The sequence below is a fragment of the Dendrobates tinctorius genome, unplaced genomic scaffold (genome assembly GCF_039654945.1).
Source record: "Dendrobates tinctorius isolate UK_male_01 unplaced genomic scaffold, ASM3965494v1 ptg000111l, whole genome shotgun sequence".
Taxonomy (NCBI): domain Eukaryota; kingdom Metazoa; phylum Chordata; class Amphibia; order Anura; family Dendrobatidae; genus Dendrobates; species Dendrobates tinctorius.
The window spans coordinates 29,974,176-30,001,339 of record NW_027361779.1 but is presented as its reverse complement, the minus strand read 5'-3'; the positions used below and the strand labels follow the sequence as shown (position 1 = coordinate 30,001,339).

The 27,164-nt window shown below is 46.2% G+C and overlaps 1 protein-coding gene across 2 annotated transcripts; it reads right to left on the bottom strand.

Annotated features, from left to right (window-relative positions):
* Nucleotides 1-8,585: 8,585 nt before the first annotated feature.
* AKIRIN2 (akirin 2) lies at nt 8,586-25,187 on the bottom strand. 2 transcript variants are annotated; one of them, XM_073589593.1, is made up of 5 exons: nt 25,068-25,187; nt 15,113-15,253; nt 13,661-13,804; nt 10,247-10,318; nt 8,586-9,234 (listed from the first exon to the last, which is right to left on the bottom strand). In XM_073589593.1, the coding sequence occupies exons 1-5, from the start codon at nt 25,171-25,173 to the stop codon at nt 9,224-9,226; spliced, it is 474 nt and encodes a 157-aa protein (XP_073445694.1). In that variant the 5' UTR covers nt 25,174-25,187; the 3' UTR covers nt 8,586-9,223. The 2 variants fall into 2 exon arrangements, with proteins under 2 accessions (XP_073445694.1, XP_073445695.1); XM_073589594.1 differs by lacking the exon at nt 25,068-25,187 and adding an exon at nt 23,436-23,939.
* Between the last annotated feature and the right edge of the window lie 1,977 nt (nt 25,188-27,164).

Sequence of the window (27,164 nt, the reverse complement as noted above, 5' to 3'; positions counted from 1 at the left end):
AATGCTGTCTCTTTCAAGTTATTTTTGCTAAAAATTGGATTTCATCCCAGAAATATGAAAGAAAACAGTAAATGAGCCTTTAAATACAGAACATAAAACAGTAGACTTGTTTGTACAAGCTTTACTAAAGATATTGAAGAAAAAAAAGTCAAGGTTTTCTAGCCTGTAAAAGGCACCAAAAATGATTTAATCTTTGTGGCCACAATTTCCAATGTAACCTTTCCCGTGCATTGAAAATGCTGTACGTCATAGTTGCAGACCAGATATTAAGGAATCAGGCTGTTCCCAGAATGTGCCAATGGGCAAGATGCAACCCAAACAGAATAAGGTATAGTGGGTTGTATGATTTTATGCATCAAGGAGGCTCTACCACAACGAATATTCATATAAATAACTCCCTTCACATATAGAGATGCCCAAAGAATGGACTAGTCAGCATCTTGTGCCATCAAGATAATTGCAAGCCTCATCTTTTTGGGAATCATCAACTATTCAATAATGCCAAAAAGTTCAAGTTACATGAGTTGTAAAAAGAATAGTTTTTAGGACTCCCCGCTTGGATTTTTGTAGCAGTTTAATTGTTCCCTCAGTGCCAATAGTCAATCTTACAGGATATCAGTATGGTGTCCAAATGTATACATATGATATTGTCCTGCCATGAGGACAAATATGGACTATGTTATGACCTTACCTTAGGGGCAGAAATCCTTTTTCTGAATATACACTGTAAAGCAGATCTAGTCAAAGTCTGGCTTATGGGCCACATTTGGCCTTCTAACTGTTCCAGTCCGGCCCCTGGAGGGCTGAAAACCCCAAGCCCACACCTCTCATCATGCCCTCCCCTGCAGTCTGCTCCTGATAGCGCCTTTATCTGCTTCCTCAAAACATCACTGTTGAAGCTATGAATAAGGGTTGCTAACCTGAAGCGTGTAAACTTATGAATCCTCAATTTTTTTGCCATTTCTCACCATGTTTTTTAATTACTAGAGATGAGAGAGCACTAAAATGCTTGTTACTCGAACCAAACAATTTCAAATGCTGGGATGCTCGTTTTTATTAACAAGTATAATGGGAAATCAAAACATTTTTCCGTCAAACCCTCCAAGGAGGAGGTCTAGGGGGCATTGCAATTTCAAATGGATAGGAAAAGTGCTGAGTAGAAGGAGAACAGCATGGGGGAGACCCCTGGAAGCATCTCTGACTTCCAGATCACTGCTGAGAACAATGGTGTCACTTTTACTCCCCTTTTGAGTGACAACATTCAAAGTCTACGAGAAATTGAAGTTTAAAGGAAAAAAAAAAGGTTAAGAAACACTTTCCTGTATAATGACTTGTATATAAGGCAATACTTAAAAATAATAATTTAAGAAAAACAAAATTGAATTTATTCATTTTTATAATTTGTTTACTAAAAAATTGGAAATTTCAGTGTAATTTATGAAGGAAGCGAGAAGTGCCAAATATTATATGGAAGAGCGACTCAGATACACCCTGGATTAGGCATAAAGGAGGGCCTCATACACATTATGTTCAAATTGTCATGTAATGGTACTCCTAGACTCATAACTGCTATGCACTAAGTGCAAAGCCTGCCAAAAATTACAAGCAAGGTTATCCAAACACACTTAAAGGCACCAACTGTAGTGCCTCATTCAAATATTGTGAACAAAGTATAGTTCTTGTACTCCTACACTCAAAGGCTCTGAACTCAGTTCAAAGCCAGAAAAAAAATTATAAGGAGGGTCATTCATACACCCTTGAAGGCACCAAGTGGAGCGCCTCATAAAAAAATTAACAGTGTAGTTGACGTACTCCTACACTCATAAAGGCTTTGCACAAAGTGCAAAGCCAAGAAAGATACAAGTAGGGTCATTCATGCATTCAAATATTAAACATTGAAAACACTTTATGTGCTGCTGTCATCTGGTGGTGCTGAAAAGTGGGGGCTAATCCAAGCTTTGTTCATTTTTTTTATCAGAGTGAGCCTGTCGGCATTCTCTTTGACAGAAGGCACCTGTCTGTTATGCCATCCCCTCCCTAGGAGAAACTAAACACTCCCTCAGACAACACCCTAGCGGCAGGGCAGCACAACACTTCCAAGGCAGAGGGACAGCTCATGCTAGGTGTCCAGCTTTGAAAGCCAATAGTTTAAGGTCGCAGAGGAATTTGAGAGTATGCTGGTTTGTTCGGCCAGGTATTGCTTGACCATCTTTAAAAACTTCTCTCCTTGTCTAAAATACCCAGTCATCAGCCCCTATACACTGGGATGGTGTCATGAAATTGGCCCAGGCCTATCACAATGTACCCCTGCTGTTTGTCTTCCTTGCCTCTCCTCCTTGGTTGGGCAACAAAGCTTGCCCTTTGCCACTAGCTTTGTCTGATGGGAATTTTTACAACATATTTTCCACAATGGCCTTCTGGTATAGGACCATTTTAGACCTCTACGCCTCAGGAAGGAGAGATGCAAAGTTCTCCTTGTAGCGTGGATCTAGCAAGGTGAACAACCAGTTCACTTTTTTGGCCAAGATAAATATAACGTGACAGTCACAGGAAAGGCAGCAGTACATAAAGTTGACCATGTGTGCTAAGCTCCCTCCAGCACTTCCCTGTCTCCACCATGATGATGACTCTCCATGTTCCACTCTTCAGCCCATCCACGTAGGAGATGGGATGAAGGCTGTGTGGATACTAGCCTCTCTTGCGCGACCAACCAGCTCCTGTTCCTCCTCAGCTTACACCTCCTCATTGTTACCCAGTCTGCATGGAGCAGATGAGATGAGGCTGGGTAGTATCTTCCTGTCTCATGTCTTCCTCCACCTGGTCCGCATGCAAAATTTCATGTTTTGTGAGCAGCGACTGTTTAATTAGGCACAGAAATGGGATAGTTGCGCTGACTATGGTGTCATTACTGATTGTCATCTTGGAGAGCCGCACAAATGTCAGACATCCATGCCCACTCTTCAGTTATGTGCGGAGGCCGGCCAAGAATACAGATGGGCTTGTTGGAGCTGGTATTCGACAACTGGTCTGCTACTCACAAAGCCTTGCAAGATGTGCATGGTGACATCGCACACCGGTCGGTGAGCTGGCACTTGCATGCGCTGCTGCAGCACAGCCAGAGTGGCGGAAGCTGTATCCGACTTATGGAAATGGGTTCTGACGCAGCGTACACTGACCAGAAGTTCTGGCAAATCTGAGTATGCTTTCAGAAACTACAGCTGAACTTCCAAGTTGAGCACGTATGACAAGCATGGTACGTGTGTGAGCTTGCCAAGCGTCACAAAATTACGGTTATTATCACACACAACCATGCCTGGTTGGAGTTTCATCTCCCAAAAACCACCGATCTGTCTGGTCTGTTATTCATTTAAGTAACTGCCCAGAGTGTGCAGTTGTCTCCTAGACAAATTAGCTTCTGCAGAGCCTGTTGCCACTTCGCTGAGTCAGTACTGCAGAACTTCCTGCTGATGTGCTCTGAGATAACAAAGTTGCCCTCTGTAGTGCTGCAGCATGTAAACATAAAATATATGAAATTTGAATTGCATTACTGCTCTTGATAATAAGAAAAAGTGGAGATGCTTAGCACGTAATTTGGCCAATTCATGCGTGCCTGGCAGCCAACAAGGTGATCTCCGGCTACCTGGAAACCATCTAATGTGAATCCTCTGAGGGCTCATACTCACTTGCGAGAGATTTGCACGATTCTCGTGTGAGTCTCTCGCATGAAAACCCAGCACTGCTACCGGCACTGGGATTGGAGCATGCGGCTGCATAGAAATACATTTAGCCGCATGCTCCGGTCCGAATGCCGGCGGCTGTGCCAAGTTTTCATGCGAGAGACTTGCACGAGAATCATGTGAGTCTCTCGAAAGTGAGTATGAGCCCTACAGCGGAAGCCTGCTTTTATGGGTAGGACGGTGCATGCTGCAATTAAGACCGCCACAAGCTGGTTGGTGGCGTGCTCAGATAGGTAATATACAAATAACAAAAGACTGTCACTTCCATAAAGGCGGCTAGTGTGCTACTCTTAGTTTGCACCTGTACACACCAACTTTCTGATGGGAAGTTACAGTCTTTTGTTATTTGTGCACGGAGATCAACACATTGGAGATGGAGGACCAGGAGAGAGTGCAGGAACAGATGTAGGATGTGAAGGAAACACTGATAGAAGTAGGGCCAACAATCCTCGGCCCCAGCCTACACATTGTTTACCCAGTGTGCAGGAGACATGCAGTGTCTCAGGGCACAAGCGCTTGTCTACGTGTCGGTCCCTAAGTGGACAATCCCAGTAAGTGCATGGGTTATGATCCTGGATACGTGTTGATGCAAGTGGGGACGCCACACTAGAAGAAAAAGTGGCAGCTGGGGACCGAGTACCGAGGGACGGATACATTCTTGAGTCGGCGGAGATAGTCTGTGTCAACAAATCTAAACAGCAACATTTCCACTGCAAGCAGCCTGGAAATGTGCCCGTTTAGAATTTGGGCCTGTGGGTGGCTGGAAATGTTCTCTTTCGTTCCAAGGCCTGGGGTAGGCCTGATGATGGTGCATCAGAATGTGCAAGGACAAGTGCAGGACAAGAGCCGCCAGTATCATGCACAGGGGAACAGGCAGTGGTGTCACCCATCAAGGACACAGGCATTCTGACCACAGAGTTGGGTGCTTAGATGACGTGTTTGATCATGCTGGTGGTGGTTAGGTTCTTTATGGTCAGGCCCCTGTTGATTTTGGCATGGCACAGGTTGCAAATAACCATATTTTGCCTCATAACTCTCTTTAAAAAGTCCCAGACTGGAGAACACCTAACCCCCTTTAACAAAGAAATTCACAAGTGTCGGTGCACTGCGGAACAGTTGCCCATCTTCACTCTCTGGTCACTCCACTACCTTTTCCTGCCTGTTTTGGTTCTGCCAATTCCTGCCCCTCAGCGCTGGCCTCGCTCTGCATGCCAGCTTCCCAGGTTGTGTCATTGACTGTCATCCACCACCTCATCTTCCACTGCCGTCCACCCTGGTCCTTCGTGACTTAAGCAACAGGCATAGTTGCACCTGCCTCACTTCGACATGCAACATCATCAGCACTTCCACTCCCTCGTCCATTACCACACGTTACACATTTTCTAATTGCTAGGTGTCTTGAAACCAAGCTTCTACTTAATACACAAAAATATATATACAGTTGTGCTCAAAAGTTTACATACCCCAGCAGAATTTTTGCTTTCTTGGCCTTTTTTCAGAGAATATGAATAACGCCAAAACATTTTTCTCCACTCATGGTTAGTGGTTGGTTGAAGCAATTTCTTGTCAAACTACTGTGCTTTCTCTTTTTAAATCATTATGACAACCCAAAACATCCAAATGACCCTGACCAAAAGTTTACATATCAGGCCAAAATCACCAGGGTAACATGCACAGAAATTGACACAAATGGGTTTGACTGGCTACTAAAGGTAACCCCCTCACCTGTGACCTGTTTGCTTGTAATCAGTGTGTGTGTGCATAAAAGCTGAGTGAGTTTCTGGGATCCAGACTATTGCATCTTTCATTCAGCCACTGACTTATCTGGATTGTGAGTCATGGAGAAAGCAAAACGTATCTATGGGAAAATGTAGTTGAACTGTATAAAACAGAAAAGGGATACAAAAAGATATCCTAGGAATTGATAATGCCAGTCAGCAGCATTCAAATTGATTAGCAAAAGGAAAAATCAGGGGCTCTGTAAAAATAAAACCACGGTCAGGTAGGCCAACAAAACTTTTGTCCAAAACTGCCAGAAAAATTGTTCGGGATGCAAAAAAAAAAAAACCCCCCCACAAATAACATCAGCTGTAATACTGGACTCTGAAACCTAGCGGTGTGGCTGTTTCAAGATGCACAATAAGGAGGCACTTGAAGAAAAATGGGCTGCATGTTCAAGTCGCCAGAAGTAAGCCATTACTGCGCAAATGCCAAAGTATCTCAAAACAGCACAGAGACAAGCCTCAATACTTCTGGAACAAGGTAATTTGGAGTGAGAGACCAGAATTGAACTTTTTGGCCACAACCATAAACGTTACATTTGCAGAGAGGTCAACAAGGCCTATGATAAAAGGAACATCATTCCTACTGTAAAGCACGGAGGTGGATTGCTGATGTTTTGGGGATGTGTGAGCTACAAAGGCACAGGAGATTTAGTCAAAGTTGAAGTAAAGATGAATGCAGCACATTAACAGCAAATACTGCTGCGCATGGGACGTACTTGGATGTTCCAACATGACAATGAGACAAAACACAAGACCAAGTCGACCTGTCATTGGCTACAGCAAAACAAAGTGAAGGTTCTGGAGTGGCCATCTCAGTCTCCTGTCCTCAATATCATTCAACCACTCTGGGGAGATCTCAAGCACGCAGTTCATGCTAGACAGCCCAGGAATTTACAGGAACTGTAATTATGATTTGAAAAGACAAAGTAGTTTGACAATAAATGGCTTCACCCAACCACTAACCATGAGTGGAGAAAAAGTTTTGGTGATATTCATATTCTCTGAAAAAAGGCCAAGAAAGCAAAAATTCTGCTGGGTTATGTAAACTTTTGACCACAACTGTATGTCACCTGCAGTAGTCAACTAAGTTTTGGGGAGATTAATACCATTGTAATGCAACACAATGTATGGTTTTTTGGAGTGTTATATACCACTGCAATTTAAACTCAAAGCACTCAATACCCTATAGATGACAATATAGTCCGTGTTTTTACAAACCCCTCCGCCCCCAAAAAGAAGGCGCTGTATATTTACCAACGAACTGCAAAGCCTTAAGCCTTGCCTAGATGGTGCATTTTGCCACTCTCCCTGCTCCTGCAACTGTTCCTAGGCTAAATGCAGAATGTATTTAACACAAACAGCAAGCACAAGATTAGCCCTTAGAAGGACTGTTACTAGTATGATGGTTCAGCATCAGCACTATCAACACTAAGGACTCCTGATTAAGCTGTGCACACACGCCTGGATAACTGCACTCTCTCAAATCAGAACGGTCCCTAAGCTGTGGAACGGCGTCAGTAAGTAGAGCGCGGCAGTGCCAGTCCTTTTATAACCTCCAATTAGGTAACACGGCCAGCCAAACACAAATCCTACTGCCAAGATTGCTATGGCATTACAGTGATTTGCAGGCAGTCCCTGCATGCTTCAAATCAGAGCACCAGCCAATGCTAGTCGGCTGCCGATCATATCCGAGAACCAGATATTTCAGTGACAAGAGTATCACGGTACGATTGCTCATCCCTATTAAAACATAAATCTCCTATTGTGCAATTAACATTTTTTTCATTGGTGCTGGAGCCCAGTCCTCATGGACCTTCTCTTCCATTTTTGTATGGGATGTGTGTATGTGTATATATATATATATATATATATATATATATATATATATATATATCATACTGTATGTAGAAGGCACTATATGGGGGCTCATTGTATGAAGGGTGGCTGGTGTGAGAGCTTATACAATCTTTTTTGGGGTTTTTATTGACCATGTTCACGAGATGGTGAAACATACCTGGTCAATTTGAGTATGCAGATACCAAACATGTATAGTTTTTTCGTGGTAGAACAAACATAACCCCCCAGAAATTGGGAACTCTAAGAAAATTATTTTTTTTGCTTTTGTCGTCATCTTCTGAGACCTGTAACTTTTCATGATATGGGGCTGCATGAGGGCTTATTTTTTCTGCAGCGTGCTTTTTATCGATACCATTTTGGGGTAGATAGAATATCTTGGTTGCCTCTTACTACAATGTTGCGGAGGCCAAAAAAAAAAAATAGTTTGAGTATTTTTTGTTACGCCATTTACTGATCGGATTAATTTTACATATTGATAGGATCAGACATTTCTGAATGCAGCGATACCAAATGTGTATTTTTTTTTTTTTATTATTATTTTCAATGGGGCAAAAGGGGGATGATTTGATTGTGTATATTTTTCCTCTCCACTTTTCACTGTATTTAATAGTCCCCTTCGGAGACTTGAAGTTGCGATCATCCTATCCTTTGTGCTATACATAGAAGGGTGCTTCAGCCCCACTATGCACGCAGAAATCATCATCCTATGAACATCAGCTAGGAGGATCAAAATGCCAGGTACGTGGGGGGGGGGGGTGGTAGTGGTTAGCAGCAGACCCCAACTGCCATGACAACCCATCACCCATTGGCGCCTGCAACCACTTCATGGGCGCGCGCTCCCTGCTGGCACATGATAAATCCCACTGTTTTTGACAGCTATTGAAAGTGGGATTTAACAGTTTAACAGCTGCAGGTGGAGCATCGTCCCACTCGCACCTGTTAAATCAGCTGACGTGCCAGGAAAGATGCGGGCTCAGAGGGCGAACCCGCATCAAAGGCACAGACAAGACATATGATGGAAGTATACGCAATATTGTGAAGGGGTTAATACTGAGCAGAAACCATTTCAGCCTATTTGTTCGGCCCACCACAACTGTCACGTCTCATGTGGCCTCTCTGGAAAATTGACTACCCTTGCTGTGCAGCAAATTTTTTTTTTACCCTTTTTACATATTTCGAAGGAGAAGAAAAACCAGACACTAAAATCCTCCTTTTGTACATTTTTTATTTACCAACTAAATTCCAGTACTACAAGGCAGTTAAACAATGAAAGACAGAAAAAAAAAATGCATTAAACATGTTAAAGACTTGTAGAATAAATAAAAACTACAAAACAAGTAATCAAATCTGTTTTACCACCCCCCACAAAAGTTCTTTAAAATGCACATGCCCAGAGTCAGATCCAATAAATGTCATTTAAAAAAAAAAAAAAGTCCCATTGTTTAAGCCACTGTACAGACAGCGGACGCAGTGTTTGTAGTGAACTGTAAAACCCCACTGAAAAGTGTCGAAGGGGCGACTGATTTATACAACAGGAGGTACAGGGCATGTTCTTGAACACCAGCTTTAATCCATCTTAAAACATTAACAAAAAAAGAAGCCAGACTTCAATGATACAGCAATGAGGCCACTGGTATAGTAATACAGGTAGCATAGGTCCACGGCCAGGTGGCACCAACATCAGGGAGCACTCGGAAACCAGTTGCTGCGTAAGAGTGGTTGCCACTGACAGAAGCTCGGAATAAGCTGTGTTCACAGGGTGGGGAAATATGGCCTTGCTGCAATTCTTAACTAGGACATCCTGCAGCAATATGGGGAGAACAGCCGGGAAAGGCGAGGAACCATTCAGGAGACATCTGCAAAGAGGAGAAGATTTTACCAAAACACAAGTTAGACAGTTATGTCCCAGCAACCCCCTCCCCAAACGCTTCTACTAAATCAGCACATTGTTACACAGGTCATGCAGTGCCTCATTTCTGCTTCGGATGAGACGTCGCTGCACATTAACCGCTCAACGAGTTTTTGCATGTGTCACAATTACATGGACAGGTGCGCGACACTCGTGCCTCAGATTTCTGCCTGCCGCCCATGTATCAGTGTACGCCCAATGTGAAAGTGAGAGGGGCAGAAGAACTGCAGCAGCAGTGTCCCTCTGCCCGCTCCGGAGCGTGGCCATGTCTCACGTGAGTGGAGAAGTGATAATAGTAGTCTATGCGGTGCACCACCTAATGGAGATGTGCAAAGATAAGCACCGGTTGTGTCGCAGATTCCCTGGTGTCAGCTACTTCCAAAAGGCAACACATTAATGCAAAATTATGCCATTCATTCAGCTGGTCGCAAAGGGACCTGCGCCTCTATCAGGAGACCAATGCTGCTGACTACTAAAAACACACTTCAGAAAAGTTACAAATCCTTATTCTTGTGCATATAATGAATGGCACTCATTCACAGGGCCAGATATGTAGTTACACAAGACCTACTTGTAAAGAGTCTTCCCACGTTTGGAAGATATCGCCTATTCATGGTATAGGGGACAGTTTTCCGATTGCTAGAACCCCCACGAGCCATGAGATGCAGGGCTCTACAGAGCCCCATGGAAATGGAGTGGAGATCAATCATGTGCACTGCCGTACCATTCATGAATTCTTATGAGTGTACCGATGACCAGCCAAACGCTGTACTCCGCTATGGTCCATTAAGAATGAGTGAAGCTGCAGTGTGCCTGATCGACCTCCGCTCCAGTCACACAAGGCTCTTCAGAGCCTCAGCTCTAGACATCAGTGGAGGTTCCAAAAAAAAAAAAAAAAAAAAAAAAAATCATCCTCAAAACTAAATCTAAAAAGGTTTATTTAGTTGAAGTATACTTACAGCTAGCCGGTTGCTCTCCGTATCGTCGCATTATCTGGTCATGAGTGAACTTCACAAAAGCATCATATTGTTCTAAAAGAGAATGAGAGTCACCACAAGGTGTGAGCAGACCCTCCTGGTACAGCTCCACAACTAAGCACATCCAGCTGTTGCAAACATCGGGAACAGCTGATTGGTAGGGGTGCCAGACCCCCACAGATCAGATACTGAGGACGCATCTTAAAGGGGTTGTCCGTGCTTTTCACATAATCTCAGTACATATCTGGGCTGCAGAATGGTGACAATAAGTAACTTACCTTCTGTCACCAGTTTGCAGGGTTTTCTAGATATCACTCTCTTGCTTCTCAGCAGAATATCCAAGGGAGGGGGGTGGTGGTCCGGCATTGAAATGAGAACTGGTCGCTTCCTCCTACTCTACTAAAAACCTGCCCTCTATAGCAACAACCCCACCCTCCATAGCAACAGGCCCTCCCCGTCCACATGAACAAGCCCTCCTAATACAGTAACAATTCCTCCCCCTCTAGCAGCCTCAGTGCAGAGAGCAGAACCACCCAGCTGCTCCTCCCCCAGACACACACTGAACAGTGATCTATGGAAAGTGAAACTCTAGTGAGGAGGCAAAATCGTCCGGTATTCTGGGCCACTCCATGATTACAATACATAACTCACTCATTATCAGTGATTTCTTCCCTCACTGTCCCAGGCTACTGGCAGTGATGGGGCTCGGCTGCTGGCAGCAGTGAGAACAGACTGTGATGGCCAGTGATGGGGGTCTGCAGCTTCTAATCTGCACAGGGGATGGCAGTCACTGATGTAATCTCTTCTGTGACAGCCTCTGCTGTGTGAATGAGACAGCTCTGTGTCACTGATGTCTTCACAGCGCAGCAGATTTGGTGCAGTGTATGTGTGAGCATGTCTATTTGGTATACAGCCTGCAGCAGCCATCTATTATGTTTACAGCAGCCATCTATTGGGTATACAGCCAGCAACAATCTATGGTGTGTGTATATATATATATATATATATATATATATATATATATATTATATATATATATCTATTGCTGGAATGGAGGCAGAGCTGGAATGGAGATGGGCGGCATCTCCAGGGGACCTCAATATGTTGTCAGTAAGGGACCCTGAAATTTCGAGTGTCAGCCCTGCAGGAATGAGAGCATGGATGGAAGAAGACAGCAAGGTGGAGAGAGCACAGAGGGGAGAAGACAGCACAGGAAGAAGAGAGAGCGGACAGGGTTAAAGACAGCTCCACAGAGCTCACCCCATCGTGACATCACTGCCCTCCTGATGCAATATCATCGGACCCACATCTGGTATATATATTATACACATCTACTATAGACTTGCATTAGGTGCTATATATAGTTTTCATTACACAATATACAATTATCTACAAGGAGTATGGCATGGAACATGTAATGGCCCTATCTTTTACCATTGTGGATGTGATGTAGATTGTGCTGCTTTCACAAATACAGGATCACTGCTGTGTTCCTTCCAATGCTGGAATGATGATAAAGAGGAGTGCTGGTGCAGTTTACTGACAGCCAATGAGTGGGGGCAGTGGGTGGTGCTGGTCACTGGAGCTTCACACATACACTGCACCAAATCTGCTGCTGTGTGAAGACATCAGTGACACAGAGCTGTCTCATTCACACAGCAGAGGCTTTGTCACAGAACAGATTACATCAGTGACTGCCATCCCCTGTGCAGATTAGAAGCAGCAGACCCCCATCACAGTCTGTTCTCACTGCTGCCAGCAGCCGAGCCCCATCACTACCAGCCCGAGCCCCATCACTGCCAGCAGCCTGGGACAGTGAGGGAAGGAATCACTGATAATGAGTGAGTTATGTATTGTAATCATGGAGTGGCCCAGAATACAGGACGATTTTGCCTCCTCACAAGAGTTTCACTTTCCATAGATCACTGTTCAGTGTGTGTCTGGGGGAGGAGCAGCTGGGTGGTCTGCTCTCTGCAGTGAGGCTGCTAGAGGGGGAGGAATTGTTACTGTGTTAGGAGGGCTTGTTCATGTGGACGGGGAGGGCCTGTTGCTATGGAGGGTGGGGTTGTTGCTATAGAGGGCAGGTTTTTAGTAGAGTAGGAGGAAACGACCAGTTCTCATTTCAATGCCAGAACACACCCCCCCCTTGGACATTCTGCTCAGAAGCAAGAGACTGATATCTAGAAAACCCTGCAAACTGGTGACAGAAGGTAAACTACTTCTTGTCACCAATCTGCAGCCCAGATATGCACTGAGATTATGTGAAAAGCCCGGACAACCCCTTTAAGGATATGCCATGGATATACAAGTCTGACACCCCCCTTCCCCCACCTTTAACCAATATGCGTTTAAAAGGAAACGGTCAAGTGAGAAAACTATTAACCAGCAGATATGGGGTTAATAACGTTCTGAACTTGTGCAGTGCTGCACTTACACCCCAAATGCCAGGAGGAAATTAACATTTATTCCTCCTGACATTCAGGTTTGTCATTGGGGTGACGCCATCATGGGTTCAGTTACGGCTCTATGTATCCTCACCCCTCCACTGGTAGCCGGCACATCATACTTCCTCAGGGAACCTGGCTGAAGCATTTTGTTTTAGAATAAAAGGAGACAATCTACTCACCCTCCAACAGCAGCCATCACATGGATGGAAGTGGTGGAGGGACAGTACAGAAGGCTGGCTGATTAAGGGGGCATCAAAAATGGCGATCTAGTTAAAAGCTAAACATCAGCCACGTAATGGCCAAACCATACAGTTCTAAATGCAACCTCTTCCTATGTAGATCAAGAGAATGAAAGCCTGTCCTGATTGTGCCCTTACAGTTGCACAGCTGGACATAAGAGCTCCCATAACTAGAATTGACTAAGGTCAAAAAGTTACAGAAGTAAAAACTTTTTACATGCTTCAATTATCCCCACGGGAGACTAGAATATGCAGTTGTCTGATCGCCTCTACTACACAGGTGATGAAAAGATCATCTGTATGTAGCAGATATGCTCATTTGCTATGAGTGCCGACCACCATTGCAATCTGGTAATGACAACCATAGAGGTCTACTGGAGACCTCTGGCTGTCACGCCAACCCAGCGGTGACCCACGATCACGTGACGGAGTCATTGATGGGCATGCTTGCCGGAAGCGCGAGTTAAATGACGCTGTCAGAGACTGACAGTAGCAGTTAACGGGTTAGCAGCAAAGGTTGGATCGCGATTCCACCCGCAGCTGTTAAGAGGCACATGTCAGCTGTTCAAAACAGCTGACATGTGCCGGGAAAGATGTGGGCTCAGTGCCAGAGCCCACATCAAAGGGAGGGCATCCGACATGAACATACCATTACGCCCAACGTCGGAAAGGGGTTAAACATTGCTCATCGGGTATAAGACTGGTCATACCTGCCAGTTTTGTGGTCAAAATTTCTTCGTACTCTTCACGAACTTTATCTTCTCGTTCTTTTAAAAGACGTTCACATATCATTCCAACCTGTCTCAGGGTAAACAGTGGCTGCTCCTTCCTTAGTGGTGACGCCGTGGAGGTTCCTGCAAAGAAAAGGATCATGCTTTCATTTAATGGCATCACAACTGGAAAGTCTTTGGTGAGATTACTGGATTATTAAAGGGGTTGTCCACTACTAGGACAACCCCTTCTTAGAACTAAATGCTTGACCCGATAAAATAATAAAGCCTATACTCACGCTGGCATCAGTGTTTCTGCCTTCACATGAACTTAACATGAAGAGGAAGCCAAGGCTGCAACTCATCCCGGACTTCACCTTCAGTTTCTCCGAAGGAGGAGACAATGACCCTAGTGCTGATTGGGCGGCTGGCATCACGTGTCATTCCACCAAATCACAGACAGCCTCGGGAATGCTAGTGGCCACACCGCTGTAAAGGAGCAGGCATGGGAGGAGAGTATAGGCTTTATTTCTTCGGGGCCAAACATTTAGTTTAAGACGGGGTTGTCCTAGTAGTGGCCATTGTTAACAGCGCCGGAGATTAAGATTTGCCGATAGTGGTTTCTATCAGAAGTGCAAAAGAAAAGTGTCCCCAACACTGAGGGGGCAGGATCCACAAATTTGGGACAATGATACTGAACTAGCCAGATTCGAAAAACGGAAATTTAAAACATGCCCCCCTTCAAAAAAAAAAAAAAAAAAAAAAAAAACACACACACACACGATGCAACTTCCTTAGGTTTTTGCACCAGAAACGCAGCAAAACCCAATACTTGCGATTTTTGGACTTACTCATTGTTTTCTATGGGTGAAAATGTAGCAAAAATGCTGAAAGTAGTGACATACAGCAGTTTGCAAAAACGCAGTAGTTTTCCAATTCAACCAGGAAAAAAAAAAAAAACAATGTGACAATGTGTGCGCACATGAGATTTCTGAAATCTCATAGCTTTAGCAGGTACTATAAGCAGCAAAAACATCAGTGTGTGAACACAGCCCAACTGTAAGTTTCAGCACCATTTCTGTATCTCCTGGCAGGAAAACAGAGTTGTTGGTGCAGATTCTTTCAGCGTTTTTGCTGCAGATGTCAGTGGGAAAGAATCGACTTGCGGCAGATTTCGTTGCACCAAGTCTACTAGACTTCAGGATTCTCATTCACTTTGCTGCTACCAGGAAAACCCTTCAGGTTGTGACAAATCTGCACTGGAAAAAAATGGAACTTGTGCACACAGCCTAAAGAGGAGGCCAGTGATGTTAGGCTGTCAGTGGCCACTCACATAGAATCCATGCGTTGGAACACTTTCCCTTCCCGAGGCTGCTGGAGCCGCTGGTCGGCTTACTAAGAGAGTGCAGAAAAGAGAACCTGTAACTAAAAGGCTCGGGACCATTTGCTCACCGGGTAGATGTTGCCCACCAGACAGAAAGTGATGTGGCGGGCCTTCGCTGGAGCAGGGCTCTGTTTGCTGAAGGCTGCTTTCCAAGTGTCTTCTCTTCTGCATGCGCTTATACTCTTGCTTTATGTTGTAGAGGATTTGTTCTGCAATGGAAGGAGAGACACTGGGTGAGGCAGGGCTGCGGGGTCTGCAAGACAAACCTCCGACTCCACAGCTCGTCACTACTGAGCATGTACTGGACTTTTTCAGACAATAAGACTCAAATTTTTGGAGGAAAAAAGTGCAGGAAAACAGGGGGGGTGCGTCCTATAGTTCGGATGTACTTGCTCTGGCTGTGGTGTGGAGGAGCAGCAGCAGGTCACAGGAGGCAGGAGCCAGCTGCTGGGGCCAACTCATGTGCCCGACGCTAAAGAGAAATGAATATTCACTGCTCTCCACGCCCATTGGAGCGGAGAGCAGTAAATACTCATTCCCTTAAGTAGCGGGCACATGTCAGAGGCCAGCTGTGGCAGGAAGTCAGCGGCTGAGGATACTGTGCCAGCTATGAAAGATCAATGACTATTAACTGCTCCACACGCCAGTAGTCCTGGCATGGGGAGGAGTGAATGTTCCAGCAGCCGTCCTCTGCTTGTAAGCAGCGCATAACGTCACTGCCATGAGCTGCTTACAAGCATAAATCAGCTGCTGGCATCAGAACAGGACGATGCAAGGGAATTATGCAAGTAGAATTATGTTTTTTCTGATTGGGGCCATACAAACCAGGCTAGGGATGAGAGGGCCATGCATAGCAGGTTAGGGGATATTAGTACAGAATTTACCACTTTTTTGCTTCAATTTTGTTTTCCCATTTTCCTCTTCTAAGGCTATGTGCACACACTGCAGATTCACCTGCGGGTTTTGTCCCGCGGAACCGCAGGTAAAGTGACCTGTGGTTTTGCTGAGGTTTGGCCTGCGGTTTCACACCTCTACTATGATAAAGGTGTGAAACCGCAGCAGAATCCGTAGAAATAATTGACATGCTGCGGAAAAAAAAACGTGCGGAAAAAACCGCAGCATGAGCACTGCGGTTTTGAAACCCATAGGCGAACATGGTAAAGTACCATGTCTGCGGAACTGCTGCGGTTCCGCAGGGCCAAAACCGCAGCATGTGCACATAGCCTAAGACGCACCTAGGTTTTAGGCTATGTGCACACGGAGTTTTATGGCTCTGCGGATTTTCTAGTAAAAAAACGCAGATAAATCCGCAGGACTTACACCTCATAATGGATGAGGTGTGAAACTGCAGCATTTCTACACTAAAGAATTGACATGCTGCGGATTGTAACGTAAACAGCAGCAAAACCGCGCGGAAAAATCCGCAGCATGTGCACAGCGTTTTCCAGTTCATCATTGAAAACAATGGTACTGTACAACGCACCTAAATTTGCTGCGGACCCTCAGAGCCTGAAACACTGCAGAATCCGCAGCAGAATCCGCACCGTGTGCACATAGCCTTATAATCCAAAAAACACAGTACATAGAGTGCAGCAGATTCATCTCCACTAAAAGCAGAAATCCTCAGATCAGGAACAGGACAGACATTTAATAATTTACCCAAATTATTCGGAGAACATTTACAGCACATCCTGCATTGTAATACTGTACCCCATGTATTATATATTTTAGGAGTCGGTCTATTTTACACCGATTCCACCAAAATGGACACCAACTCTACAGCCGTTTTTTGCCTCAACGCATCCACACTTATGCCCAAATCTGTTGTAAATTGCTTTGAAGACTCAGAATTGCACAAAACTGTTGCAACCTTTGATGCTTTCATTATAGTGTCACAGCCATGGCAAAATTGGGAGAGAGCTGGGGCCTGAAGTCTCAGCTCAAATTCATTATGAGCTGCGGCGTTCCTTATACCAGACCAATTACTCCAGTCCCTAACTAGAGTAAGATTTGTGGCAAGACGCACGCCACTTCTCAGATGCTCCTCTTAATGAAGGAAAGGAGGGTCTGATCCCACCACACTCCCTCATCAAGACTGGCATGAGTTGGGGCCTATATTTTTTTGTTCCATCATGTTGGGCTGCTTAGAAATAAATACAGTGCCTACAAGTAGTATTCAACCCCCTGCAGATTTAGCAGGTTTGATAAGATGCAAATAAGTTAGAGCCTTCAAACTTCACACAAGAGCAGGATTTATTAACAGATGCATAAATCTTACAAACCAAAAAGTTATGTTGCTCAGTTAAATTTTAATAAATTTTAAACATACAAGTGTGGGTCAATTATTATTCAACCCCTAGGTTTAATATTTTGTGGAATAACCCTTGTTTGCAATTACAGCTAATAATCGTCTTTTATAAGACCTGATCAGGCCGGCACAGGTCTCTGGAGTTATCTTGGCCCACTCCTCCTTGCAGATCTTCTCCAAGTTATCTAGGTTCTTTGGGTGTCTCATGTGGACTTTAATCTTGAGCTCCTTCCACAAGTTTTCAATTGGGTTAAGGTCAGGAGACTGACTAGGCCACTCCAACACCTTGATTTTTTGCCTCTTGAACCAGGCCTTGGTTTCCTTGGCTGTGTGCTTTGGGTCGTTGTCTTGTTGGAAGATGAAATGACGACCCATCTTAAGATCCTTGATGGAGGAGCGGAGGTTCTTGGCCAAAATCTCCAGGTAGGCCGTGCTATCCATCTTCCCATGGATGCGGACCAGATGGCCAGGCCCCTTGGCTGAGAAACAGCCCCACAGCATGATGCTGCCACCACCATGCTTGACTGTAGGGATGGTATTCTTGGGGTCGTATGCAGTGCCATCCAGTCTCCAAACGTCACGTGTGTGGTTGGCACCAAAGATCTCGATCTTGGTCTCATCAGACCAGAGAACCTTGAACCAGTCTGTCTCAGAGTCCTCCAAGTGATCATGAGCAAACTGTTGGCGAGCCTTGACATGACGCTTTGAAAGTAAAGGTACCTTACGGGCTCGTCTGGAACAGAGACCATTGCGGTGGAGTACGTTACTTATGGTATTGACTGAAACCAATGTCCCCGCTGCCATGAGATCTTCCCGGAGCTCCTTCCTTGTTGTCCTTGGGTTAGCCTTGACTCTTCGGACAAGCCTGGCCTCGGCACTGGAGGAAACTTTCAAAGGCTGTCCAGGCCGTGGAAGGCTAACAGTAGTTCCATAAGCCTTCCACTTCCGGATGATGCTCCCAACAGTGGAGACAGGTAGGCCCAACTCCTTGGAAAGGGTTTTGTACCCCTTGCCAGCCTTGTGACCCTCCACGATCTTGTCTCTGATGGCCTTGGAATGCTCCTTTTCTTTCCCATGTTGACCATGTATGAGTGCTGTTCACAAGTTTGGGGAGGGTCTTAAATAGTCAGAAAAGGCTGGAAAAAGAGATAATTAATCCAAACATGTGAAGCTCATTGTTCTTTGTGCCTGAAATACTTCTTAATACTTTAGGGGAACCAAACAGAATTCTGGTGGTTTGAGGGGTTGAATAATAAATGACCCTCTGAATAAACTTTTCACAATTTAAAAAAAAATTAAACAAAGAAATAACATTCTTTTTTGCTGCAGTGCATTTCACACTTCCAGGCTGATCTACAGTCCAAATGTCACAATGCCAAGTTAATTCCGAATGTGTAAACCTGCTAAATCTACAGGGGGTTGAATACTACTTGTAGGCACTGTAGGTGGACAAATGCCTTGACATAATGAGTGATGGCAGGAGATAAGCCAATGCCATTGGGCAGTTACAGAGCAGGGATTTAAAAAAGAAAAATGAGGCAGGAACAGGACAACATGTTGAGTCCAGGTTTCTAACCCAGATCAGCTGCACTTATGAGGAGACGTCCGCCCTGGTGACACTGCTGGCAGACTGTGACTAATGGAGTTCTCGGATCTGTACACCCTGCTGTAATCGGGCCATACAGGGGGTAAAGCCCTGCACAACTGGCACCTCCATAAGAACGGTAGGAGGCGCATACTCCTGTCATCTGTACTGTTAATGGGAGGCCCTATACAGTCTTACACCAGCCACCATTCTGTCCCCATACAGCATCAGGCTATCGGCAGCACATCTCCTTTCTCCATGTTACGATGTGCTGCCGAGAATAATAATTGCACCCAACCACTGAGCATTTTGCAGATTGGTCGAGTAAATGCCGTCAGGTTTAAAAAGGGCCGTTAGTTGGGAATGAAAAATACATAAACCAGATTGCGTTTGCTCATTCAGGTCTATGGGTCTGTGGAAACCATCGGACTGCACTCAGATGTCAACATTTCCCGCTGATCGTAGCTCGGATGGAGAACGTACAGTCAGTGGCCCTTACGAAAGCTTGGCTTCACTCGCATAAATGGGCCGTTAGGAGAGGAACCAGCAGCTTATTTCTCGCCAGGCCTTGAGAAAGTGGTGGGTGGTCTTCATGGGACAGTTCTCCATGTGGCCATATTACAGAAGAGGTTCTCCGTACTAACTGGTGAGAAAACAAACGTGTGAACATTAAGCAACGCATTTCCCCTAGAAGTCCGATGCTGGAAACCACACAGCACAGGCGGGTCTGCAGGGACTTCTTGTGCCGACACAACCACTTTGCCCAAGCTCACACAAGTACTGTATTTTCCGGACTATAAGACGCACCCCAAGTTTTCAGGAGGAAAATAACGGAAAAAAAATTGAATGTGTCAAATGGGGGGGTCCGTCTTCGCGTCAACGCCACTGTCCTATCGCCACCGTCGGGTTTTTCTCTTTTTGGTGTGACACTTTCTGGCATTTGGCTTTGACAAACCTACTGATCGCCATGTACAGACCACACGCATTTATTCCTTGTGGATTTTCCACATCTGATGCAATTCTAAGAGGAAAATCCACACAAAACCTCAAAGGGAAACTGAAATGCTGCAGATAGTGTAAACCGATCTGCGGTGCGTGTCTAAGTAAAGCAAAAACCTGCACAGCGAGTATGAGGTTCCTATAAATCTCATCCACTTTACATGGAACTGGAAAATGCCGCCGTTTGTTTCGTGCAGCGAACATACACAGTGTAGAAAACGCACCAAAAACTCAGGAGAACTTACTGGGGTTGTCCACTACTCAGACAGCCCTTCTCAGTCACAAGTTTCCCCCTAGCAAAATAACACCACAAGTACTCGCCTCTGGCTCTCCCGGGGATTGCGTGACATGTCACGCGATCCCAGCGGCCGATTGGCACTCCACTCTCCCCTCCTTTGACAAACCAGACATATAGAGGAAGAGAGCTGTGGCTTCTCTCACCTACTCCGGATGTCACTCAGGCCTGTAGGAGAGGAGAGTGAAGCGCGTGACATAATGTCATTAGAGCCAGTGCTGGTACCAGAGGGGAGTATAGGTGTTATTTGTTTTGGGAGGGGGGAAACCATGATCGAGAAGGGGGTCAGAGTAGTGGACAACTCCTTTAAAGAGTTATTCCAGAGTGAGAAGAATCATCTGCAGTAAGGGTATGCGCACAAGTGCAGTATTTGCAGGGATAAGGTTGCGTAAATACACACTTTTTGCCTTTTTTTATACTCCCCTTCATTAAAATGAGTGAAAGACAATGAAAACCGACATGCTGCAGATCTCAACCTACTTCAGATTTGCAAAGAAGAATAATCAGCGCGTGCATGAGGTTTCAGAAGTCGCATTCACTTTGCTGCAACAGTAAAACGCGATGCTTGACCATAGCCTCTCACTTTGTGACTGCAGAATTGTGAAAGTGGGTGATAACCCAGTAACGCATTCTGTATAGTCCCGGTCTGATTCTTTTAAATGAAATCCGTCTGCAGGTTTTACTATGTAATCTAAGAGCAGCATGATGTAGGGGCAGAGACCCCGATTCCAGCGGTGTCACTTACTGGGCTGTGTTTGGAATACAGTGTTTTGTCAGCAGAACATTATCACTACAAGACTGGGTTTTGTGTCTCCTAGTCCAGTGTTCCCCAACTCCAGTCCTCAAGGTCCACCAACAGGTCATGGCTTCAGGATTTCCTTTGTATTGCACAGGTGAAGCAATTATCACCTTGGCAATACTAAGGAAATCCTGAAGACATGACCTGTTGTGGGCCTTGAGGACTGGAGTTGGGGGAACACTGGACTAGTCAACTGCTCTGTGAAACTCAGCCTCCACCACAGATTGTGTGCGCTGTGCATAAGCAGAAAGTTGCCTATCAGTGATGCTGGTAGTTATAAAGAGCTCCGCAGTCAGACCTGAGATCTGCAGGAGAGAAAACCTTGATTCTTTCAAAATGGCAGCAAGGAGTCCAGTAAGAGACCTGTTGCTGGAATCAGGGTCTCTGCACCTACATCATGCCACCCTGAGATAGGGAAACAAAACTCCTAGGGCCACTGTCCACACCCCCCCCCCCGGTGAGCAGTGCTTCCCCGGCTACACAGCCACAGAATACACCGAGCTCATAACTTGGGAAGCCATGAGGCAACAAGGCTGTGACCGGCCGACATTCTTCTAGGGCCGAGCATTATCATTCCGGGCAGTGACACATTGTAATGCAGATCAGTCACCGCTAATCACTGGGGAAGTAAGCACTTACTGGAGACCGGCCATAATCACTGCTTAGTACTGGTTCTCCCAGTATAGAGTGGGGCTCCCGGGAACAGCGGCATCAGCAGGATGAGCGGCACTCACAGCGGCCAATGGTGGCAGAAGCGTCTGCACATCATCATTCTGCGCGGACTAATGTCTCCTTATAATGGGAGCCTACAGGGAACCTGACACCTCCGATGCTCCCATCACAAGTCCTCTCTGCTGCCCCCTGTAGGTGCACTGCCAGGTGTGCACGTACTATTCCTCCAGGTGAAGGATCACTGGAGGCTTCAGGGGGCAGTCTTTTATGGCCCATTGGGGCTCCTGGGATTTTCAGTTCTGACACCCGTAACCTAAAATATGGGAATCCAGCGTACTTCCTAGAAAGTATGCGGTTGGCCAGCCCGGAAACTTCTTTTGCTGAACTACAAGTATATTTGCATTGGGTTTCATTACAAAGGTTGCGCTGCTTGGCTTTTACAGGATCGTTGGCCCATCCAACCTTGATGTGCCCACAAAGGAGACATAAGAATCAAACTCTCCCCCCTAGACCCTTAGAATGAGCTCACTGATGGATTCCCAGTTAACCCATTCTAAACAGTGCTAAATAATTAAGCCCAAACTACATTAAAAAAAAAGCGGTCCCCAAAATTGAACAATGACTAATATAGCCGTACTAGCCCAATGCTGGGGTCCTGTGCCCAACACAAGTCACCAAGTAAAACAGGCAGTCCCAAGCTTACACAGGACTGCAAGTGAAGCGCCAGGACCTGGAATTAAACCGCCACCAGCAGATTGCGCCACCTGGGCTAAGGCAGGCATATTAATAAGGCATTTAACCTCTAGCTTACTGCCAACTGAGATCAGTTTTCCTGGAAACCCGTCTAATAACCCAGCTCTACCATACGAGGCCTCGCTGCCCCCTACACATACGGTCCTACCACCTGACGGGGGATGTGCCCGCCATGCCCCAATAACGCCACATGAGATCACCGGTCAGACTGACATGAAGGCCGCAAGCACTGGCAGAGCAGGGCCACCTCACTACCATGGTGGCTACGAGTCCTCCAGCCAGGAGCCAAGATACAGGTACAAGAAATGATCCGGGGATCTGTTTGGGCACGTAGGAGCACGACACTGCGCTACATGGAGGGCAGATCGCCCCAGCAGTGCCATCCATGTAATCTGGGGGGCACTGCCTCATCAACGGGTCCATTCACCTTTCCCAAGATGTTTCCCACCCAAACAAGCAGACGCATCACAAGGTGGCCAAGATGGCTGACAACCAGCAGGTATAGATGGGGGTCCTGCCAACTCCAGCATGCCTGCATCTAACTGCCGGAGACGTGCCATCCAGAAAATGGAGGGTGGCCACCTAGTCTCTACAGCGGGCCACAGACGGTTTGGTGTGGAGACTATGGAAGAGATGGGTTTTCGGCTGGCACGGCAGGCCGGACATTGGCCACCGGTTACCCGGGCCCCCGATACGGCAGCAGCCATAGTCACAGACCTATTGGAGACCCAACATGTATCATGTGAGAAGGACAAGTCCCAGCTGTTCCCGAGGAGCCGCCCATAACAAAGATGGCCGGGCCAGTGCCACCACTAGGGCATACCTGCCCCCTATGCTCCGATACCCTACCAGCAGGGTTGTCATAGGGCCCAGGAAGGAGTCCCCCTCATGCAGCCACATCCCGTATACCCGCTGGAGGCCCCTGAGGAAGCTTTTGTTCCCGGCAGTGCTGAGCCGGCCCCTCCCCCGCTGCGCCCTACCTGCGGTCAGTCGGGACGACACCTCCCCAAAGGGTGACGGCTCCAGACGGAGGTATTTCTGTGGGGAGGGAGCGGACGGGGACAGGGGGGCGCATCGCCGCCTCTTGGGGGAGGCCGCCGGGCTCAGAAGGGGGTCAAAGTCCATAGTCCTTTTAAGGGTGGCTCCGCAGGCCATGTCCGGGGTGGTCGGGCAGTCTCTGAGCCGGACTGGGGGGTCTCACACTGCGGCTCCGCTCCCGGCTGTCCCCGGCCTCGGTTCCGCTGCCGCCCTGGCCGATTCTTCGCTCTCCGCCTTCCGCGGCGCGTGCCAGCGAGTGATCAGCTTCGCCCACAGCGGGGACTTGCCGGGCAGAGGAGGATGGCAAAGGATGGTGCCCACTCACAACGCCGCCGTGCGGTCCCAGGCTCGGGCTCCTTCCTTCTGCTCTCAATATGGCGTTAATAACAACGCCACTGATTCATTCTCGCACCGTCAAGCACTGGTGCTGCCCGGAGGCTTCTGGGAAAGCGAGTTTACTCCAGGGGACTTTGTATTCTGCAGGGCTGCGAAGGAACTACAAGACCCGACATGCAACGCTTCGAGGAAGTCTCTTCCGTGTTTGAATTTAAATCCCAGTAGTTGTTGTGAAACTTGTCATTGGCAGTCGCGGCACGTCCAGCTGGTGGGTGGGCGACCGCTGGCCAGGGCACGGGCCCAATAGCCCCTCGGATCACATTTTATGGCGAGCTCTGCTCCTAAGGATCCTGGGACACTGTGGCTTGAGCCCATTTTGCAGGGCCACCAGGACATTGCCACAAAAACCCTTTGTCCCCTCGCCTCTGCAGCCATTCATCGCTTTGATCCCTGCCCGGAGTTTCCAGGACTTTTCTGTGGAGCTTTCAGTTGTTTTGTGCAAAAGGATCTTCGTGGTTTGGAATAAAAAGGAGGAGAGCGGCCATTGTTCTTCCATTGTAGTCTGTTTCTGTTCTCTGTACGGACATGGGGCAGGACTGCGGAGTTATTGCGTTTTTATCTTTAACATTTCTTTTTTTAGCCATCGTGTATTTATTCCTACTAATGAAGATGCATTTTCTATATGGTTTTCTGATGAGAGATCTCTTTCAGGCCGTGTTCACACGTTCAGTATTCTGTCAGGTTTTTTTTTAACTCCGTATCTGTTAGCCAAAACCAGCATTTCCCAAAGGAAGTCGCCTGGGGAATGAACACCTTACCGCCTAGAATTTCTTGTCTGTTTCTAAATACTGATGCCATTACAAGTAGTAACAAAAGACGTGCACAGCAAGATGGTTTTTGTTTTATTCCAGACAGAATCTGCCTGAAAGACTTTGTGCACATACCCTGGTATACCACTCAAGGGTATTAACAATGTGCAGCATGTAAGTGGTTGACAGAAGGAACAGGTGCGCTCTCTGCCAAGTGTACAGAGTTACAAGGGCATGCACTCAGTTTTTTTGGCAGCCTTCTGGTTTGACAGTTCTTAATGCAAAAAGAGGAATAAAGTACGACCACATCAGAAATAGAAAATATAGTGCACGTCCATGCATCATGATGAATATAATAGGATTAAAATATGATATGTCTATGCCGCAGTCAAACAAATGGTAACATAAAAAATAACCTCCTAAATGTACCTTGAGACATCCTGCTCCTTATGTGAGGTACAGTAAGTAAAAACTTGATGTGCGTTTCACCGCTATGTTGTAGCTTTGTCAGGCGGTATGAGACAAGGGTAAGCATCACGTTTTTATAGCCAGCCAAGTGAGGCCAATAATTGAAAAATAAATGAACGCAGGTGATTATGGGCGTATCATGTACAAAGCGCCGATAATATCCAGCCCCACCATCTGCATGCATGAATAGCGCTGGTGGTAACGATCACGATATTGTCTTGATGCCGCATCAGGACAGGGACGGCGTAGAGTGCACCCGTCAAGTCAAATGACCTCCGTGCACAATTATTAAGTGGTTCCGTCGAGGGGGTGGGGGGGGGGTTCTCATCTGAATTACTTTTTTGTGGGATTTAGGCTGAATCCCCAATATAAGTGCTTAGCGTACAACACAAATGTGATTCTAGTCTTGTACGGAAAGCAATCAAAAAATGTTACCAATAAAAACCCCAACTTATCCCACACACAACCAGCCCCAAGAGGAAATGGAGGGGGTTCCCACAAGGTCCCTGGAAAAGTGACATGACTCCCGCCCCTCAAAAAAGTCAAGTGACATCTTCACTCCCAAATCCAATGCCCCCTTCTTCTGAGCCTCACAGTGTGCAGTAAGCGACCACATGTTTGGCATTGCTGTAGCGGGGAGACACCTATTAACCATTTATGGGGTGCACAGGCACGATGTATGGGCACCATGCTGGCATAGCTGCAATTCTCCAAAAATAAAATGCATGGCGTGGATGTTACAATGTGAAACCACCTGTGGGGAAAAATAGATGAATTATCTGAGGGTTGCAATCAGTAACATTGGGTCACTTTGGGGGTTTTCTGCTGTTCTTGCACCTTCTTGGCCCCCCAAGCTATTTCAGTAAAATCTGTGCTCCAAAAGCTAAATAGCGCCCCTTCCTTCTCAGTCCTGCTGTATGGCATATTGGCATCACCTCATTTCTGAGAAACTGAGCAACAAATTGTGAGGGCAAGTTTCACCTATTAACCCTTGTATAACTGAAAAATTTGCAATATGTAATTCTGTGAGACAGCTGTGGGTTCAAAATCCTTTCTACACACCCTAGATGAAATCCGTAAGCAGTGAAGTTTCCAATATGGGGCCACCTGGGGTGGGTTTCAGCTGATCTGGCACCTCAGGGGTTCTGTTAAAGGCACTTACAATGTATTCAAGCAGAATCTGCCTTCTAAAAGCCAAGTGGTGCTCCTTCCCATCCGATCTAGGCCGTCTGCTCAACCAGTAGTGTACAACCGTGTATACGGTACTGCCACGTTCTGTAAAAATTGCATGACAAATTGTCCTGTCTATATTCTCTTATTACCCCTTGATGAAATTAAAATTTTGATCCAAAAGTAAAAATTTTAGCGGAAAATCAGCATTTTTTTGTTTTCATATCCCAATTTTATAAAATTCTGGGATATAAATGCTGACCACACACTACATGAATTCCTTATGGGGTTTAATTTGCCAAGTGGAGGCACTTTATTTATTTTACTCACTTAGGCCGGGTTCACGCTTGCGTTTGGCTGGTCTGCGTAGGGCTGCATACATCTTTCCTTAAGCGCCACCTACTTCCACATGCATCCTACATCTTTAACATTGGGTACGCAGGGACATGCGTTGTATACGCATGCGTCCGCATGCATCGTTTTGACTTGCTCGCCAAACGCACAAAAAAGCAACATATTGCTTCCGGTGGGCACGTCAAAACGACGCACGCGGATGCATCCGCATACAACGCATGTCCCTGCGTACCTAATGTTAAAGATAGGTGCGCAGAATGACGCAAAAGTAGGTGGAGCTCAAGGGAAGAAGTACGCAGACCAGCCAAATGCAAGTGTGAACCTGACCTTATATAACGCCATTAATTCCGCATCGCTGTCCCCATTAGGGCTCACAATCTAGATTCCCTATCAGTATGTCTTTGGTGGGAGGAAACCCACAAAAACATGGGAAGAATGTACAAACTCCTTGGAGATATTGTCCTTGGTGGGATCTGAACCCGGGACCCCAGCGTTGCAAGGATACATTGCTAGCCACTGTGCACTCGTTAGTGT

Excerpts from the sequence above, each read along its gene's own strand:
- AKIRIN2 (XM_073589594.1), bottom strand. The coding sequence starts at position 23,610 with ATGGCCTGCGGAGCCACCCTTAAAAGGACTATGGACTTTGACCCCCTT. Across the intron at positions 15,254-23,435 it reads GTCGTCCCGACTGACCGCAG|AACAAATCCTCTACAACATA; the intron begins GTAGGGCGCAGC and ends CTTCCATTGCAG. Across the intron at positions 10,319-13,660 it reads TTTGACCACAAAACTGGCAG|AACAATATGATGCTTTTGTG; the intron begins GTATGACCAGTC and ends ATTCTCTTTTAG.